Below are 17,763 nucleotides of genomic sequence, written 5' to 3' on the forward strand. Positions count from 1 at the left end.
AAATCATCAACCTACACACAATTCCCCATAATAAAAAAGCAAAAACAGGTTTAGTAATTTTTGCAAAGTAATTAAAAATAAATAGCTGAAATATCACATTTACATAAGTATTCAGACCCTTCTTTGTTGAGGCACCTTTGGCAGTGATTACAGCCGCAAGTCTTCTTGGGTATGACGCTACAAGCTTGGCACACCTGTCTTTGGGTAATTTCTCCCATTCTTCTCTGCAGATCCTCTCAAGCTCTGTCAGGTTGGACGGGGAGCGTCGATGCACTGCTATTTTCAGGTCCCTCCAGAGATGTTCGATCGGGTTCAAGTCCGGGCTCTGGCTGGGCCACTCAAGGACATTCACAGACTTGTCACAAAGCCACTCCTGTGTTGTCTTGGCTGTGTGCTTAGGGTCATTGTCCTGTTGGAAGATGAACCTCCGCCCCAGTCTGAGGTCCAGAACGCTCTGGAGCAGGTTTTCATCAAGGATCTCTCTGTACTTTGCTCCGTTCATCTTTCCCTCGATCCTGACTAGTCTCTCAGTTCCTGCCGCTGCAAAACATCCCCACAGCATGATGCTGCCACCACCATGCTTCACCGTAGGTATGGTATTGGCCAGGTGATGAACGGTGCCTGGTTTCCTCCAGACGTGACACTTGGCATTCAGGCCAAAGAGTTCAATCTTGGTTTCATCAGACCTGAGAATCTTGTTTAGGTGCCTTTTGGCAAACTCCAAGCGGGCTGTCATGTGCCTTTTACTGATGAGTGGCTTCTGTCTGGCCACTCTACAATAAAGGCCTGATTGATGGAGTGCTACAGATATAGTTGTCCTTCTGGAAGGTTCTCCCATCTCCACAGAGGAACTCTGGAGCTCTGTCAGAGTGACCATCGGGTTCTTGGCCACCTCCCTGACCAAGGCCCTTCTCCCCCGATTGCTCAGTTTGGCCGGTGGCCAGCTCTGTGAAGAGTCCTGGTGGTTTCAAATTTCTTCCATTTAAGAATGACAGAGGCCACTGTGGTCTTTGGGACATTCAATGCTGCAGAAAATGTTTTATACCCTTCCCCAGATCTATGTCTCGACACAATCCTGTCCCGGAGGTCTACGGACAATTCCTTCGTCTTCATGGCTTGATTTTTGCTCTGACATGCACTGTCAACTGTGGGACCTTATATAGACAGGTGTGTGCCTTTCCAAATCATGTACAATCAATTTAATTTACCACTGGTGGACTCCAACCAAGTTGTAGAAACATCTCAAGGATAATCAATGGAAACAGGATGAACCTAAGCTCAATTTTGAGTGGCTGAATACATATGTAAATGTGATATTTCAGTTATTTCTTCTTAATTACTTTGTAAGCATTTCTAAACCCCTGTTTTCACTTTTTTATTATGGGGTATTGTGCGTAGATTGATGATAAAAAATCAATTTTAAAATAAGGCTGTAACATAACAAATGGTGGAAAAAGTGAAGGGGTCTGAATACATTTTGAATGCAGTGCAGGCAAGGTGAAGGGTGGAAGAGAGGAGGGGCAGAACAAAGTGTGGCAGGTAATAGATGAATACAGATAATGGGTGTTTTGACAGGTGAATGGAGATGGGGTAAAACCTATTATACCTGATCCAAGGTTGACAGACACACAACAAACTGCAGATGCTGGAATCTTGAGCAAAACACCAAGTGCTGGAAGAACTCAGCGGGTCAGCCAGCATCTGAGGAGGGAATGGACAAGCGATTGATTGTGGTATTGGTAGGTTCTGAAGAACGGTCCCGACCTGAAAGGTCACCAGTCCATTCCCTCCAGGTTTCCCGGTGTGTATCAGGTGAATGTCTGTAGGCAAGAGTTTAGTTTAGTTTAAACATACAGACCGTAAACAGGCCCTTCGGCTGCGCCGACCAACGATCCCCGCGCATTAACACTATCCCACACAATTTATATTTATACCAAGCCAATTAACCTACAAACCTGTAAGTCTTTGGAGTGTGGGAGGAAGCTGAAGATCTCTTGAGAAAACCCATGCAGGTCACAAGGAGAACCTACAAACTCCATGCAGACAGCACCCGTGGTCGGGATGGAATCCGGGTCTCCGGCGCTGTAAGTGCAGGAAGGCAGCAACTCTACCGCTGCGCCACCGTGCCTACCGGTTGCGATCTGAGTTTGCATTAGAAGAGGTGACGAGGGTTAGATGCACGGAAGCACCACCCACGGCCCCACCATCATCTCCCGGAACTCCATCTTTCCTGGTCTCCACAGCTCCCACTGATACATCTGCCCTGCTCCCTCTCCTGATAGTCAAACATCATAATTGGAACAATCTCACTCTCTGCATCCAAATCTCTGTGTGGAGGCCTCAGGAAGATATCTTGAACTTATTTGAATGCACTGCATTGGACTTCAGTTGTGAATAAAACATTCAGTTTCTTATACCTTGCAATCTATTTATTTCACCATTGGTGTCTGAAAATGTATAAACCAGCATCTGCAGTTCCTTGTTTCCATATAGTTCCATGTTCTATTTCGTCGGGTACCTGCAAAGTCAAGGGGTTCCAAGCAATCCTTCAACCTCTCTGTCGATGCATTTGAAATCCCCCATCCCCACTGAGGCTGATGCACCAGAACGCCGTCTCTTCTCTGGGAAAAGTTCTCATCTCCTGTGGCAAACTCAGGAGGACCATGCCTATTGAGAGGGTGGTCACTAGGTGGAATCCATCGCCCCTCAGGGACAACGAGTATTTGGTGCGTTTTGGGAAGGTTGATGAACAAGATGCAGCATGGCAGGCTGGTCACGGAAACAGGCCCTTCGGCCCAACTTGTCTGTGCTGCCAGGATGCCGCATCTATACTAGTCCCACCCACCTGCGTTTGACCCATAATCCTCTAAACCTCTCCTATCCATGAACCTTGTCTAAATGTATTTTAATGACCAGTTCTCTTGGTCTGGTAGGTTAGATTGCATGAGGATCCAGGATCAGCTAGCCAATTGGATACAAAATTGTTTTGAAGCTAGGAGATTTGATCTTCTAGATCCCTCTGTACATCAATGCTGTTAAGAATCTTGCCATTATCAAAATTGCCTTGAGGGTAGAGGGCGGTGGGAGAGGGTGGACTTTCAGACTGGAGGTCTGTAATAAGTTGTGTACCACAGGTGATCGTTGCTGGGCCCTCTTTTTTCTTATTTTTATAAATTATTTAGATTATATGTGCCAAATGTGGGCAGGTGGGACTAGTGTAGATGGGATGTTGGTCGGCATCAGCAAGTCGGGCTGATGGACCCGTTTCCATGCTGTAAGACTCGAGATGTGAAGGTAAGTGGCATAATTAGGAAGTTCTGCAGATGATAGTCTGAAGAAGGGTCTTGACCCGAATCGTCACCCATTCCTTCTCTCCAGAGATGCTGCCCTGCCCCGCTGAGTTACTCCAGCTTTTTGTGTGTATCTTTGGTTTAAACCAGCATCTGCAGTTCGTTCCTTCACACTCTATAACACTATATTGGAGAGTGACGAAGGTTATCTAAGATTACAGTGGGATCTTGATCAACTGTGATGGTGGGCGAGGAATGGCAGATGCAGTTTAGTTTTTTTTAGTTTAGTTTAGAGATACAGCATCGGCCAGGAACAGGGCTGCCAACTCTCATGCCTTGAGCGTGACACTCGCGCATTTCAGCCAATTCTCACGCCCTCACGCTGAAGACAGAATTCTCACGCTGACAGGCTGTCTTCAGTCCCTGCACAGTTTGTCTCAAGTTTGCGCCGCATGACAGCGATCTGCACGGATTGGGGAAGCGCGTCGGTCCCGGGCAGCGGGTGTCAGCGCTTTTGTGAGCCGTCTGCGAGCGCTGCGCTTCCGGCTGCTGCGGCAACCTCGCTCCCTCCCTCCTGCCTGCCCTTCAACTCACACGGCAGCGCCAGCACCGCCAATCCACGCTACACCGTGCCCGCCAGTGGGTGGCTGGGGAAAGAGAGGGAGGGGAGAAGGAGAGAGAGAGAGAGAGAGAGAGAGAAAAAAGGGATGGATGGAGGCAAAGAGAGACAGGGGAGGGAATGTAGAAAGGGGATGAAGGAAGGGAAGGAGAAAGGGGAGAAAGAGGAAGCGTGAGGAAAAAGAGGGAGGGGAGGAAAGAGGGAGGAGGGAGGAAAGAGGGAGGGGAGGAAAGGGAGGGAGGGAGGGGGAGGCTGGAGGTGGGGAAGGAAAGGTGTGTGTGTGTGTGTGTATCCCTGTGTGTGTGTGTCTCCCTGTGTGTGTGTGTGTGTGTGTCTCCCTGTGTGTGTGTGTCTCCCTGTGTGTGTGTGTCTCCCTGTGTGTGTGTGTGTCCCTGTGTGTGTGTGTGTCCCTGTGTGTGTGTGTGTCCCTGTGTGTGTGTGTCTGAGTCTCCCTGTGTGTGTGTGTGTGTATCCCTGTATGTGTGTGTCTCCCTGTGTGTGTGTCTCCCTGTGTGTGTGTCTCCCTGTGTGTGTGTCTCTGTGTGTGTGTGTGTCTCCCTGTGTGTGTGTGTGTGTGTGTGTGTGTGTGTGTGTGTATGTGTGTGTGTGTGTGTCCCTGTGTGTGTGTGTGTGTGTCTCCCTGTGTGTGTGTGTATCCCTGTATGTGTGTGTGTGTCTCCCCATGTGTGTGTGTGTGTCTCCCCGTGTGTGTGTGTGTCTCCCTGTGTGTATGTGTGTGTATCCCTGTGTGTGTGTGTGTGTCTCCCTGTGTGTGTGTGTGTCTGTCTCCCTGTGTGTGTCTGTCTCCCTGTGTGTGTGTGTGTGTGTGTCTGTCTCTGTGTGTGTGTGTGTGTGTCTGTCTCCCTGTGTGTGTGTGTGTGTGTGTCTGTCTCCCTGTGTGTGTGTGCATCTTCCTTTGTGTATGTGTCTCCCCGTGTGTGTGTGTGTGTGTGTGTGTGTGTGTGTGTGTGTCTCCCTGTGTGTGTGTGTCTCCCTGTGTGTGTGTGTGTCTCCCCTTGTGTGTCTACTTGTGTGTGTGTCTCCCTGTGTGTGTGTGTGTCCCTGTGTGTGTGTGTGTCCCTGTGTGTGTGTGTCTGAGCCTCCCTGTGTGTGTGTGTGTGTGTGTGTATCCCCGTATGTGTGTGTCTCCCTGTGTGTGTGTCTCTGTGTGTGTGTGTCTCCCTGTGTGTGTGTCTCTGTGTGTGTGTGTGTCCCTGTGTGTGTGTGTGTGTGTGTCCCTGTGTGTGTGTGTCTGTGTCTCCCTGTGTGTGTGTGTGTATCCCTGTATGTGTGTGTGTGTCTCCCCATGTGTGTGTGTGTGTCTCCCCGTGTGTGTGTGTGTCTCCCTGTGTGTATGTGTGTGTATCCCTGTGTGTGTGTGTGTGTGTCTCCCTGTGTGTGTGTGTGTCTGTCTCCCTGTGTGTGCCTGTCTCCCTGTGTGTGTGTGTGTGTGTGTGTGTGTGTGTGTCTGTGTGTGTGTGTATGTGTGTGTGTCTGTCTGCCTGTGTGTGTGTGTGTGTGTGTGTGTGTGTGTGTGTGTGTGTGTGTGTGTGTGTGTGTGTGTCTGTCTGCCTGTGTGTGTGTGTGTGTGTGTGTGTGTGTGTGTGTGTGTGTGTGTGTGTGTGTGTGTGTGTGTGTGTGTGTGTGTGTCTGTCTCCCTGTGTGTGTGTGCGTCTTCCTTTGTGTATGTGTCTTCCTGTTCGTCTGTTGTCACATCCTGGCCTTAAACAGGGCTGCCAACTCTCACGCTTTGAGCGCTTTGAGCGTGAGAGTCACGCATTTCAGCCAATTCTCACGCTGATGACAGAATTCTCACGCTGTCTTCAGTCCCTGCACAGTTTGTCTTTTTGCGCCATATCACAACAATCTGTGCAGTCTGTGGAAGCGCGTCAGTTGGCGGCTGTGAGTGACGTCGCATCTCTTCTCTTCTCTTCTTTCTTGGTTGGATGTGCAGCCGCCGACAACATGAAGCAGCCGGAGATAAAACTAACCAGGTGAATCGGTTGTAAAACGTGGGGAGGACCACAATGAGGCCAAACATCTAGGGCAGGGTTCAGCAACCTATGGCACATGGGCCATAACCCAAAAAACCTGAACACCCTCCTCCCATCCACCCCCCCCCCCCATATGTGTTTTCTCCAGGTGCTCCGGTTTCCACCCACACACCAAAGACGTGTAGGTTTGTAGGTTAATTGGCTTCTGTAAATTATCTGTAGAGAGTAGGATAGTGACAATAGGTGCAGGAGTAGGCCATTTGGCCCTTCGAGCCAGCACCGCCATTCAATGTGATCATGGCTGATCATCCACAATCAGTACCCCGTTCCTGCCTTCTCTCCATATCGCTATCCGTAAGAGCTCTATCTAACACCCTCTTGAAAGCATCGACAGAACCAGCCTCCGCCACTCTCTGAGGCAGAGAATTCTAGCCTCACAACCCTCTGTTTTTCCTCATCTCTGTTCTAAATGGCTTACCCCTTATTCTTAAACTATGGCCCCTGGTTCTGGACTCCCCCAAGTGCTAGTGTACGGGGTGATCACTGGTCGGCGCGGACTCGCTGGGCCAAAGGGCTTGTTTCTACGCTGTACTGTATCTCTAACCCTGAGATGAAAAGTAAAGCCACTATCGCTTCTGCTTCCACGACCCCCGACAGCGAGTTCCAGGCACCCACCACCCTCTGTGTAGAAAACTTGCCCCACACATCTCCTTTAAACTTTCCCACTCTAACCTAAGAGCTATGCCCTCTGGTGTTGGCCATTTCCACACTGGTGAAACAAATGTTCTGACTGTCTCCCCCAAAGATACTAGAGGAGCAAGATAGACCGCTCCACTAGTATCTTTGCTCTACCCTATCTGTGCCTCTGAGCGATGATGTGTGTGGGGGCCGGCGGTCGAGGATGGGACCGCCGAGAGAACAAAGGGGGACCATTTGAAACATTTTGTAATTTAGTTGGCACCCTATAAGTGGCGACTCTGCATACTCCTGTTTGCAGGACAAATAATCTCACTGTGTCACGTGATCATAAAGTAGCATTCATTCATTCCGTGGGCAGCGCTGTGGTCAGTCCTCCAGCCACCGGGGGCGCTGTAGTCGGTCCTCCAGACAGTGGTCGGTCCTCCAGCCGCAGGGCGGCGCTGTGGTCGGTCCTCCAGCCGCCGGCGGCGCTGTGGTCGGTCCTCCAGGCGCAGGCGGCGCTGTGGTCGGTCCTCCGGGCCAGAGCCGCCCCCTCGCGCTGCGCCGCCCGCGGCGGTGACGCCACAATCCGCAGAGGGGCGGAGCTGTGCGCAGGCGCGGCCTCCCCAGGACATGGCAACGGCCGGTCGCCATGGAGTCTCCGCGCTGACCTTCCCGGAGCCGAGTCTCAGCCGCGGCTGGAGAGCAGGCAAGGTGCGGGCGGCCCCGGGACAGGACAGGACAGGACAGGGCAGGGCAGGGCAGGCGGGGGCACTCACTGCGCCCGGGCTGCCCGCGGGGCCCGGCAGGGGGCAGGAAGGGAGGGAGGTGCAGGCGACAGACCTGGGCTGGAGGAGAGGCCTAGGCAGGGCTTGGGGATCTGAAGCGGCCAGTAGCCCCCACCTCCCACCCCAGGGTGACAGATCCCCACCCCAGGGTGACAGAGGCCCCCCCACCCCAGGGTGACAGAGGCCCCCCCACCCCAGGGTGACAGAGGCCCCCCCCACCCCAGGGTGACAGATCCCCACCCCAGGGTGACAGAGGCCCCCCCACCTCAGGGTGACAGATCCCCACCCCAGGGTGACAGAGGCCCCCCCACCCCAGGGTGACAGATCCCCACCCCAGGGTGACAGAGGCCCCCCCACCCCAGGGTGACAGAGGCCCCCCCCACCCAAGGGTGACAGATCCCCACCCCAGGGTGACAGAGGCCCCCCCACCCCAGGGCGACAGATTCCCACCCCAGGGTGACAGAGGCCCCCCCACCCAAGGGTGACAGATCCCCACCCCAGGGTGACAGAGGCCCCCCCACCCAAGGGTGACAGAGGCCCCCCCACCCAAGGGTGACAGATCCCCACCCCACGGTGACAGAGGCCCCCCCCACCCCAGGGCGACAGATCCCCACCCCAGGGTGACAGAGGCCCCCCCACCCAAGGGTGACAGATCCCCACCCCAGGGTGACAGAGCCCCCCCACCCAAGGGTGACAGATCCCCACCCCAGGGTGACAGAGGCCCCCCCACCCAAGGGTGACAGAGGCCCCCCACCCAAGGGTGACAGATCCCCACCCCAGGGTGACAGAGGCCCCCCCACTCTAGGGTGTAATTTCCCCCCACCCAAGGGTGACAGATCCCCACCCCAGGGTGACAGAGGCCCCCCCCCCCACCCCAGGGTGTAATTTCCCCCCACCCCAGGGTGACAGAGGCCCCCCCACCCCAGGGTGACAGAGGCCCCCCACCCAAGGGTGACAGATCCCCACCCCAGGGTGACAGAGGCCCCCCACCACATGGTGACAGATCCCCACCCCAGGGTGACAGAGGGCCCCCCCACCCCAGGGTGACAAAGGCCCCCCCACCCCAGGGTGACAGATCCCCACCACATGGGGACAGAGGCCCCCCACCCCAGGGTGACAGAGGCCCCCCACCCCAGGGTGACAGATCCCCACCCCAGGGTGACAGATCCCCACCCCAGGGTGACAGAGGCCCCCCCACCCCAGGGTGACAGATCCCCACCCCAGGGTGACAGAGGGCCCCCCCCCACCCCAGGGTGACAAAGGCCCCCCCACCCCAGGGTGACAGATCCCCACCACATGGGGACAGAGGCCCCCCACCCCAGGGTGACAGAGGCCCCCCACCCCAGGGTGACAGAGGCCCCCCACCCCAGGGTGACAGAGGCCCCCCACCCCAAGGTGACAGAGGCCCCCCACCCCAGGGTGACAAAGGCCCCCCCACCCCAGGGTGACAGATCCCCACCACATGGGGACAGGCCCCCCACCCCAGGGTGACAGAGGCCCCCCACCCCAGGGTGACAGAGGCCCCCCACCCCAGGGTGACAGAGGCCCCCCACCACATGGTGACAGAAGCCCCCCCACCCCAGGGTGACAGAGGCCCCCCCCACCCCAGGGTGACAGAAGCCCCCCACCCCAGGGTGACAGATCCCCACCCCAGGGTGACAGAGGCCCCCTCACCCCAGGGTGACAGAGGCTCCCCACCCCAGGGTGACAGAGGCCCCCCACCCCAGGGTGACAGATCCCCACCCCAGCGTGACAGATCCCCACCCCAGGGTGACAGAGCCCCCCCCACCCCAGCGTGACAGATCCCCACCCCAGCGTGACAGAGGCTCTCAATGCCCCGTGTGAGAGAGACCCTTGACTGAGGGAGGGTGGGTGGGTCCCAGAGGGAGGAGGGGAATGTGGAGGTAGAGGGAGTCCAGCTGGTAAGGGGTCCTCCCCAGTGTGAGGGGGTGGGTTCTTCCCAGTATGAGGGGGGGTCCTATGGATAAGGGGGTGGGAGGAAGCTGTGGATGACCTGGTGTGAAGGAGGTTCCTCGGGTGAAGGGTGTGGGGGTCCCTAGGAACATGGGAGTGGAAGGAAGGAATGGGTTTTCCCGTGTGAAGGAGGTGGGTAATGGGAGGCCCTGGGTCTTGGGAGGGGAGCTGAAACTGGGATGAGGAGAGCCCTCTGGGATGATGAAACGAGGACAATCCCAGGAGGAGGTTGGTTGGAGGTGGGGGGGGGGGGGGGGGGGGGGGGGGGGGGGTACAGGGGAGCCAGTCTACAGCCACCTCCTGACTGTAGGGTGGAGTTCAGGCAGGTGTGGAAATGGTCACAGATCCACTCTGACATGAATTAAGCAAAATTGGTGAGTGGTCAGAAATGGATCAGAGTTGATAAAGGATGATGGCTGCAATTGAGAAATCTAGAGACAGCAGGAAACACTGCCCGGACAGTTTATGGTTGAACCAGTTAACTTTGCAAATAGAATTACACGAGTAGTTAAAGGAAATAAGGAGAGACATAAGACTGCTGATACTAGGAATGTTACTAAATTTTGAGATTTTAAAAATCAAGCCTGTAATTCATCCCATCAGATAAAGCATAAAAAAAACCTTTAATATTTACCTAATTCATTTTCATATCTTGAGTATTAAAGTTATGGTCATTTTCACACTAGGAAATTAGCATCTTGTTCCCTCTTGTTTTGTATTGACTTAACTCAAAAGCTGTGATCGAGGACAAGCCTTGTCACAAGTGCCGTTTTACACAGACACACATACAGATCGGTCATGGCTGCCGCCACAATCCGATCTGTATGTACTGTGAGAGTCAGATATTTAGCATGAAAATAGTGATCACGGATAGACAATTACACAATACAGTCCTGATGAAGAGTCTCAACCTAAAACAACAACTAGCCAATTCCCTCCTCGGGAACTGGAAGACTGACCCTCCGAGTTCCTCCAACAGCTTTTGTGAGTGGAAATAAAAAGAAATGATTCCTCCAGCACACCTGTCACAACTTCAGAATACCCCACTGTGCTTTATAGCCACAAATGTACTTTTGAGGTTTTGTCAAGACTGTAAAATAGGAAACAGCGTAGTTTTGTACACATCCAGTTTTTTTTTGTTCTTTGCAATCACAGCCTCACTGACATGGGTGCACAGACAACTGTGTTCAGCACCTCATCTGAAAGTTGGTCAGAAAGTGTTTCTCAAAGGATTTTGCACATTTAGGAGCATTCGTTGAGGATTCCTCTTTTTAGATAACCCTAAAACTGCAGCACTGCAAATAGCCAGAAACAGTTGATTTGAGATTTATAGTGACCATTGAGGAGGTAATGTTTTGACAAAAGATTACATGTTATCTTTTTAGTTGTTCACTGCACATTTGCCACAGTTTAAGAGCAGATATTGAATTGCTCCTTTAGTCAAAAGAGCTGTAATGTGCAATTATTGGTATTGATTTATTATTGTCACGTAAAGTGAGACAGAGTGGAAATAACTTGTATGTGTGTTATCCAGTCAAATCAGAACATACATGAGTACACATGCAGATAAATGTGAGGGGTTGCATTTTGGGAAGTCAAACCAGTGCAGGACCTTCACAGTGAATGGTAGGGCAAAGGGGGGAGGGTGGGGTGTTGTAGAGCAGAAGGATTTAAAAGTACAGGTACATCGTTCCCTGAAAGTGGCATCACGGGTAGATAAGGTGGTGAAGAAGGCTTTTGGTACACTGGCCTTCATCAGTCAGGGTGTTGAATATAGAAGTTTGCATGTTATATTACACTTTAGAGATACAGCATGGAAACAGGCCCTTCGGCCCTCCAAGTCTACACTGACCATCAATCACCCGTTCACATGAGTTGCATCCTATCCCACTCTCCCATCCATCCCCTACACACTAGAGGCAATTTACAGAGACCAATTAAACGGCGGACCCACACGTCTTTGGGATGTGGGAAGAAACCCACAGGCAGAACATGTAAAATCCACGCAGTCGACACCCGAGGTCAGGATTGAACTCGGGGCATTGGTGTGTGAGGCAGTAGGTCTACCAGTTGGACAAGGGTGTGGTGATGCCACATTTGGAGTACTGTATTCACTCTACTGTACGAAGGGTATTATTAAGCTGGAAAGAGTTCAGGGGAGATTTACGAGGATATTCAATGGTGCTTTATTTGCCCCATGTGCAACTGCACAGTGAAATTATTTTTGCATGTTTACACATGCGGGTGCCGCCATGTTTTGGCACCATTTTCAAAGTCCGGTCCACCCATGCGTTCGGTCTACTGGTGCAGTTCCCGATCCTGGTAAGCCCCAGGCTCCTGCAAGGCCTTCCTCCGGCACCTTTGACTGGATTAGCCCCCCGCGATCTGACCTCCCCCTCCTTGTCTCGCCATATTTGTGAGCCAGGAGCACCCTCTGCAGCGACTTTGAAGGCCCTGGAGGCAATACCCCGGTTCACCCTCCTACTGGCCATTGATCATCGCATACGACATATCCAGTGGCTCCTTCTTGGTACTGTGGTCTGCCGAGCCTTCAGATCCTCAATGAAGGTTCCTGATTCCGCACCCGCGGAAACTCGGGAAGGCCTCCATCGCGCGAATGTTGCCCAGACCCCAGAGCCTGAGCTATAGGAAGAGATTGAACAGACTAGGACTTTAATTCTTGGAGCGCAGTGGACTAAGGGGTGTTGTTATAGAGGTGTATAAAATCATGAGGAGAGTTGATAGAGTGAATGCGCGGAGTCTTTAACCCAGTGTAGGGGAATTGAGAACCAGAGGACATAGGTTTAAGGTGAGAAGGGAAAGATTTAATAGAAACCTGAGGGGCAACTTTTTTACACGGTGGGTGTATGGAATGGGCTGCCAGAGGAGGTAATTGAATCAGGTACAATAACAACATTTAAAAGGCACTAGATACATATAGGAATGGTTTAGTGGGATGTGCGCCACAAATGGGCAAATGGGACTAGCTTTAGATGGGACATGTTGGTCGGTGTGGATGAGTCGGGCTGAAGAGCCTGGTTCCGTGCTCAAGTACTGGCCATAGACCAGTACTCCAGCAAAGATCAAAGTTGCGAGAGTTGAGAATATAGCGTTACAGCATTGCAATGTCATAGCTACGGAGATGCTTGTTTTTTTTTTTAATCCATGGGCTGCAACAAGTTAGATTGGGAGATTGAGAAAACATCCTTGGCTGATGAGAGATCCTTTCAAGAGATTATTAACAGCAGAGAAGCTGTTTCTGATTCTGATGGTATATGCTTTCAAGCTCTTTTATCTTCAGCCCGACAGGAGAGGAAATGACCTGGGTTAGAGAGGTCCTTGACTATGCTGGCTGCTTTCCTGAGGCAGTGGGAAGCATAGATGAGGTTGATGGGGAGGGAAGACCGGTCTATGTGATAGTCTGGGCTCCACCTGTAAAGCCCCTGTCCCACTTTCACGACCTAATTCACGACCTCTGCCGAGTTTGCCCTTGACTCATACCCGCAGCATGGTCGTCACGAGGTCGTAGGTAGGTCGTGATGCTAGTCATAGGTACTCGTGGCATCAAGTAGGTCGGGGCGTTTTTCTAGCTGATGAAAAATGTTCACGAGTAAAAAAGGTGAATTAGGTGGTGAAAGTGGGACAGGCCCTTAACTCTGTAATTTCTTGTGGTCTTGGGCAGAGCTGTTGCCAAGCCAGGTTGCACAGCATAATTCCATGGTGCGTTTATAGAAATTGTTACGTCTAATTTTATTTCCAGCATTGTTTCATTGGGTAGTTGATCACAGTTCATTTGGGATCAGATACACTTGTATCATATCCCGTTGCCCTGTTCGAGATACAAAAAGTCAACAGAAGCAATTGTAAAAAAAATATGTTGTGTTTCCCCTTATGATAAAATCATGATGGGAATTATAAAATCATGAAGGAAATACAGTCTTTTACCCAGAGTAGGGGAATCAAGGACCAGGGGATAGATGTTTCAGGTAACAGGGGTCTGTTTCCCTGCTCTATGACTGCTCAATATGACTGTCTTTCTCCACCTTCCATCCCTTGCTGCAGCCATCCCTTGAGCGTGACACCATCCTGGTCTGGACTGTTTGTTCGGAAGGATGCATTCTCTGGTCTTCTTCTGTGCGCAGAAAGTGATCTCGGACCACGCCTCGACACGCAAAGCCCTGGACTACATCCCGCGCGAGATCTACCCGGTCCTGTTCAAAGCGGCCTTCCTGGACCTGCGGACACTGGTGCTGCGTGACGTGGTGCAGAGGTGGCCCTTCAGTGTCCTCAACTTCTCCACCATCCTGAAGAGGTGCAAACACTGCGACCGCGATGTCATCCGCGAGAAGCCCAACAAACAGTGCTTACAGGCAGTGATAATGGGAGTGAAGGACTATCTCATCAACGAGCTGCGGCAGAATCGAATCCCTAACACCAGGTACTTAGAGTCATAGAGTAATACAGTGTGGAAACAGGCCCTTCGGCCCAACTCGCCCACACCAGCCAACATGTCCCACTTGCCTGCACTTGGTCCATAACCCTCCAAACCAGTCCTATCCATGTACCTGTCCAACTGTTTCTTAAGCGATGGGATAGTCCCAGCCTCAACTACCTCCTCTGGCAGCTTGTTCCATACACCCACCACCCTTTGTGTGAAAAAGTTACCCCTCAGATTCCTATTAAATCTTTTCCCCTTCACCTTGAACATATGTCCTCTGGTCCTCAATTCCCCTACTCTGGGTAATAAACTCTGTGCATCTACACGATCTATTCCTCTCATTATTTTGTATACCTCTATAAGATCTCCCCTCATCCTCCTACGCTCCATGGAATAGAGACCCAGCCAACTCAACCTCTCCCTATAGCTCACACCCTCAAGTCCTGGCAACATCCTCGTAAATCTTTTCTGAACCCTTTCAAGATTGACAATATCTTTCCTATAACATGGTGCCCAGAACTGAACATAATACTCTAAATGCGGTCTCACCAACATCATATACAACTGCAACCTGACCTCCCAACTCCTATAGTCAATACTCTGACTGATGAAGGCCAAATAGCCAAAAGCCTTTTTGGTCACCTTATCTACCTGCGACTCCACCTTCATGGAACCATGCACTTGTACTCCTAGATCCCTCTGCTCTACAACACTACCCAGAGGCCAACCATTTACTTGCTCAAACTCATTCACGGGATGTGGGCGTCACTGGCAAACTGGTGTTTATTGCCCTGGTGCAAATACAAAGTGCTGGAGGCTCAGTGGGTCAGGCAGCATCTCTGGAGGAAACGGAAAGATTGGGTTTTTGGTCAGACCCTTCTTCAAACTGAGCAAAACATAAAGTGCTGGAGGTACTCAGGGGGATCAGGCAGCATCTTAGGAGGGAATGGTCAGGCAACGTTTTTTGGTCGGGACCCTTCTTCAGACTCAATAGACGACATTTTGGGTCGGGACTTTCTGGGAACTGTGTACTTGTACTCTTAGATCTCCCTGCTCTACAGCACTCCCCAAGGCTCTACCATTCACTGCAAAGGTACTGTCCTGGTTTGACCCCAAAATGCAACATCTCACACTTTGATCTGATTTGTACTCACGTATGATATGATTTGAATGGATAACGCACATACAGTCCCGACCCAAAACGTCGCCTATCATTCTCTCCACAGATGCTGCCTGACCCCCTGAGTTCCTCCAGCACTTTGTGTTTTGCTCAAGATTCCAACATCTGCAGTTCCTTAGTGTCTCTCTAATTGCCCTGGAACTGAGTGGTTTGAACAAAACCAAATCAGAGTTTACCACCAGCTAAGTTGGATGTCGGCTATAGAGTCAAACACCAGGAAAACATAGCCTTCTCCCCAACACGTCCATGCCGAATAGGATATCTATTTGAGCTAGTTTGTGGTTTGGCCCATAAGCCTCGACACCTTTCCAAGCCATGTACATGTCTAACTGTGGCTGTACCTGCCTCCACAACGTCCCCCACCAGCCTCCGTGTGAAACAGTTGCCCCATAGGGCCTAATTTTAGATGCCTCTACCCAGGGGCGGAAAACCCGGGGGGGCCAGAGGGGACACGCCCCCCCCCCCCCATGTTTTGTGAGGTGGTGGACATCCCCCCAAGTTTTTGTGATCCCGATTTTAAAATCTCCGTTTTTAGCGCTGGATTGAGCCTCCGAAGCCTCGCGTGCGTGTGTGTGTGAGAGTGTGCGCATGCGCGCGTGGCCGCCAAAAAATTGTGGCCCCGTCCCCTCCATGTTTTGATAGAGAGTTCCGCTCTTGCCTCTACCCTGGGGAAAAGGCTGTGAAAATTTTACATACATCTATAAGGCTTCCTCTATGCTCCAGGGAAAAATCTAGTATGATCTGTGTCACTGGCCACGTTCAAACCTTTTTCTCTCTGCGCCACTTTGACGGTCAGGCATGGGTGGTCCAGACCCCTCAATCGTGGTCTGGTCTGCACAAACACTCTTCCCTTGCTCCGTTCCCAATGGCCTGGCTCACTTCATTGATGCGTGAAGCTGCTAGAAAGTGGATTCACGTCCTGTTCTGCTCTATGACTGTCGGGTGCCCTGCTGAGGAGTGGATGGGAGGGAAAAGAATGTGGGCCGCTTACAGCCTTGAAGTGGCTGATTACATCCCAACAGCAGCCCAGCTCTGATCATAAGGTCTTAAGGAATAGCAGTAGAATTAGGCCATTTGGCCTATCGTCTACTCCGCCATTCAATCATGGCTGATCTATCTCTCCCTCCTAACCCTATTCTCCTGCCTATAACTTCCGACACCTGTACTAATCAAGAATCTATCTATGCCTTAAAAATATCTAGTGACTTGGCCTCCACATCCTTTTGTGGCAAAGAATTCCACAGATTCACCCTTAAGATGTTGAGGGAGAATGCAGAATGGGATGTAATAAAATAGGAATTCTGACCTTGCCCTACCCCCCCCCCCCCCCCCCCCCCCAAAAAAATAAATCCACGTGTTTTTAAAGTCTTGTTTCATGCTGATCTCTGGCAAATCAGAGTGCACTCTATCATTATCTATTTGGTCAGCGTGTGTCCATTCTTAGAAGTGGGTGCCGGGAGATGGGTATAACGGAGGGAGCTCATGGTACGTTGCTGAGTTTAGGGGAGGAATTGCAGGCGGCAGGGAAAAGATAAGCTGGAATTGTTAACTGCATTTTTATTATTTTGCAGAAAATCAAAAGCATCAACATCTCAGGACAATTGCAAGCTTAGGTACAGCATATGTTCTTAAATTTGTACGAGAAAGAAATCTCAATGATCTATGTGTTTAAGAAGGAACTGCAGATGCTGGAAAATCGAAGGTACACAAAAATGCTGGAGAAACTCAGCGGATGCAGCAGCATCTATGGAGCGAAGGAAATAGGCAACGTTTCAGCCCGAAACAGGACTTTCGGCCCGAAATGTTGCCTATCTCCTTCGCTCCATAGATGCTGCTACACCCGCTGAGTTTCTCTAGCTTTTTTGTGTACTCTCAATGATCTATGTCGACCTTATCCCTACCTGTAGAGTTTTTGAGGAGATTTTTTGACTGGATACCCATCTAATGGTCGTGTGCTGCTTGCGAGAGTCCTTGGCCCCTTTCTGTCTCCCAGTGGAAGGAGTCATAAACCCTCTAAATCCTCACTACAGCCTCAAGGGATATATCTAGGCTCTTCCCATCACCCCTGGATTCTCCAGAACAGCCCTGTGGGATAATAGCAGGCATTCCCGCAATGCCAAGGCCTCCATTCAGTCCAGGTTAACCTACCACACCCACATTTCCCAAAGCCACACGTCTTTGGGATGTGGGCGGAAGCCGGAGCATCCGGAGAAATCCCATGCGGTCACAGGAAATTCTTGCAAACGCCACGCTGACAGCATCTGAGGTCACGATTGAACCCGGGTCTCTGGCGCTGTGAGGCAGCAGCTCCACCAGTTTTGCCACTGTGCCACCCAGGTGAATAAACATGGGAATGATGTGCTGATTCGGTGGAACCAAGGGCCTGTTCATGTGGTTAATGTCTTTATGACCGCAGCCATTTGGAAGTTCGTGGAGCTACCTTTGCACACAGAAGTCTCCATACATTCCTGTGTGAGAGTGATTGCCTTCCCTCTATCCTGGGGGTGTCTCTGGGAGAATTCTGACTCCTTTAGCAGACTTGCTTGCAATAGGACGGTGTCATTGGCAGTTTCATGCCCAGTTAGCTTTCCTGACCACTTCAGTTTGTGTCATTCATCCCTCACTGCAATCACACTCGACTTGAAGAATGGGATCTAAGAATGGAAAATGTGGCTTTGTTTGCTGAATTGTACATTGAACGGTGGCTGGTGTTTATGCCAGTGCAGAATTCTGTCTCCTGTTTTGCTGCTGTTGAAATGCATCCACTTCATCAGTGCAAAGGAGTGCGTTAAAAAGCTTGCA

The 17,763-nt window shown here is 51.4% G+C and overlaps 1 protein-coding gene across 1 annotated transcript; it reads left to right on the forward strand.

Moving 5' to 3' along the window:
• Positions 1-7,160: 7,160 nt before the first annotated feature.
• Positions 7,161-16,593, forward strand: LOC116984714 (leucine-rich repeat-containing protein 14-like). Its single transcript, XM_033039045.1, has 3 exons — positions 7,161-7,295; positions 13,406-13,781; positions 16,533-16,593. Exons 2-3 carry the CDS (start codon positions 13,456-13,458, stop codon positions 16,591-16,593), a joined length of 387 nt encoding a protein of 128 aa, XP_032894936.1. The 5' UTR covers positions 7,161-7,295; positions 13,406-13,455.
• Positions 16,594-17,763: the final 1,170 nt, after the last annotated feature.

The sequence above is a fragment of the Amblyraja radiata genome, chromosome 2 (assembly GCF_010909765.2).
Source record: "Amblyraja radiata isolate CabotCenter1 chromosome 2, sAmbRad1.1.pri, whole genome shotgun sequence".
Taxonomy (NCBI): Eukaryota; Metazoa; Chordata; class Chondrichthyes; order Rajiformes; family Rajidae; genus Amblyraja; species Amblyraja radiata.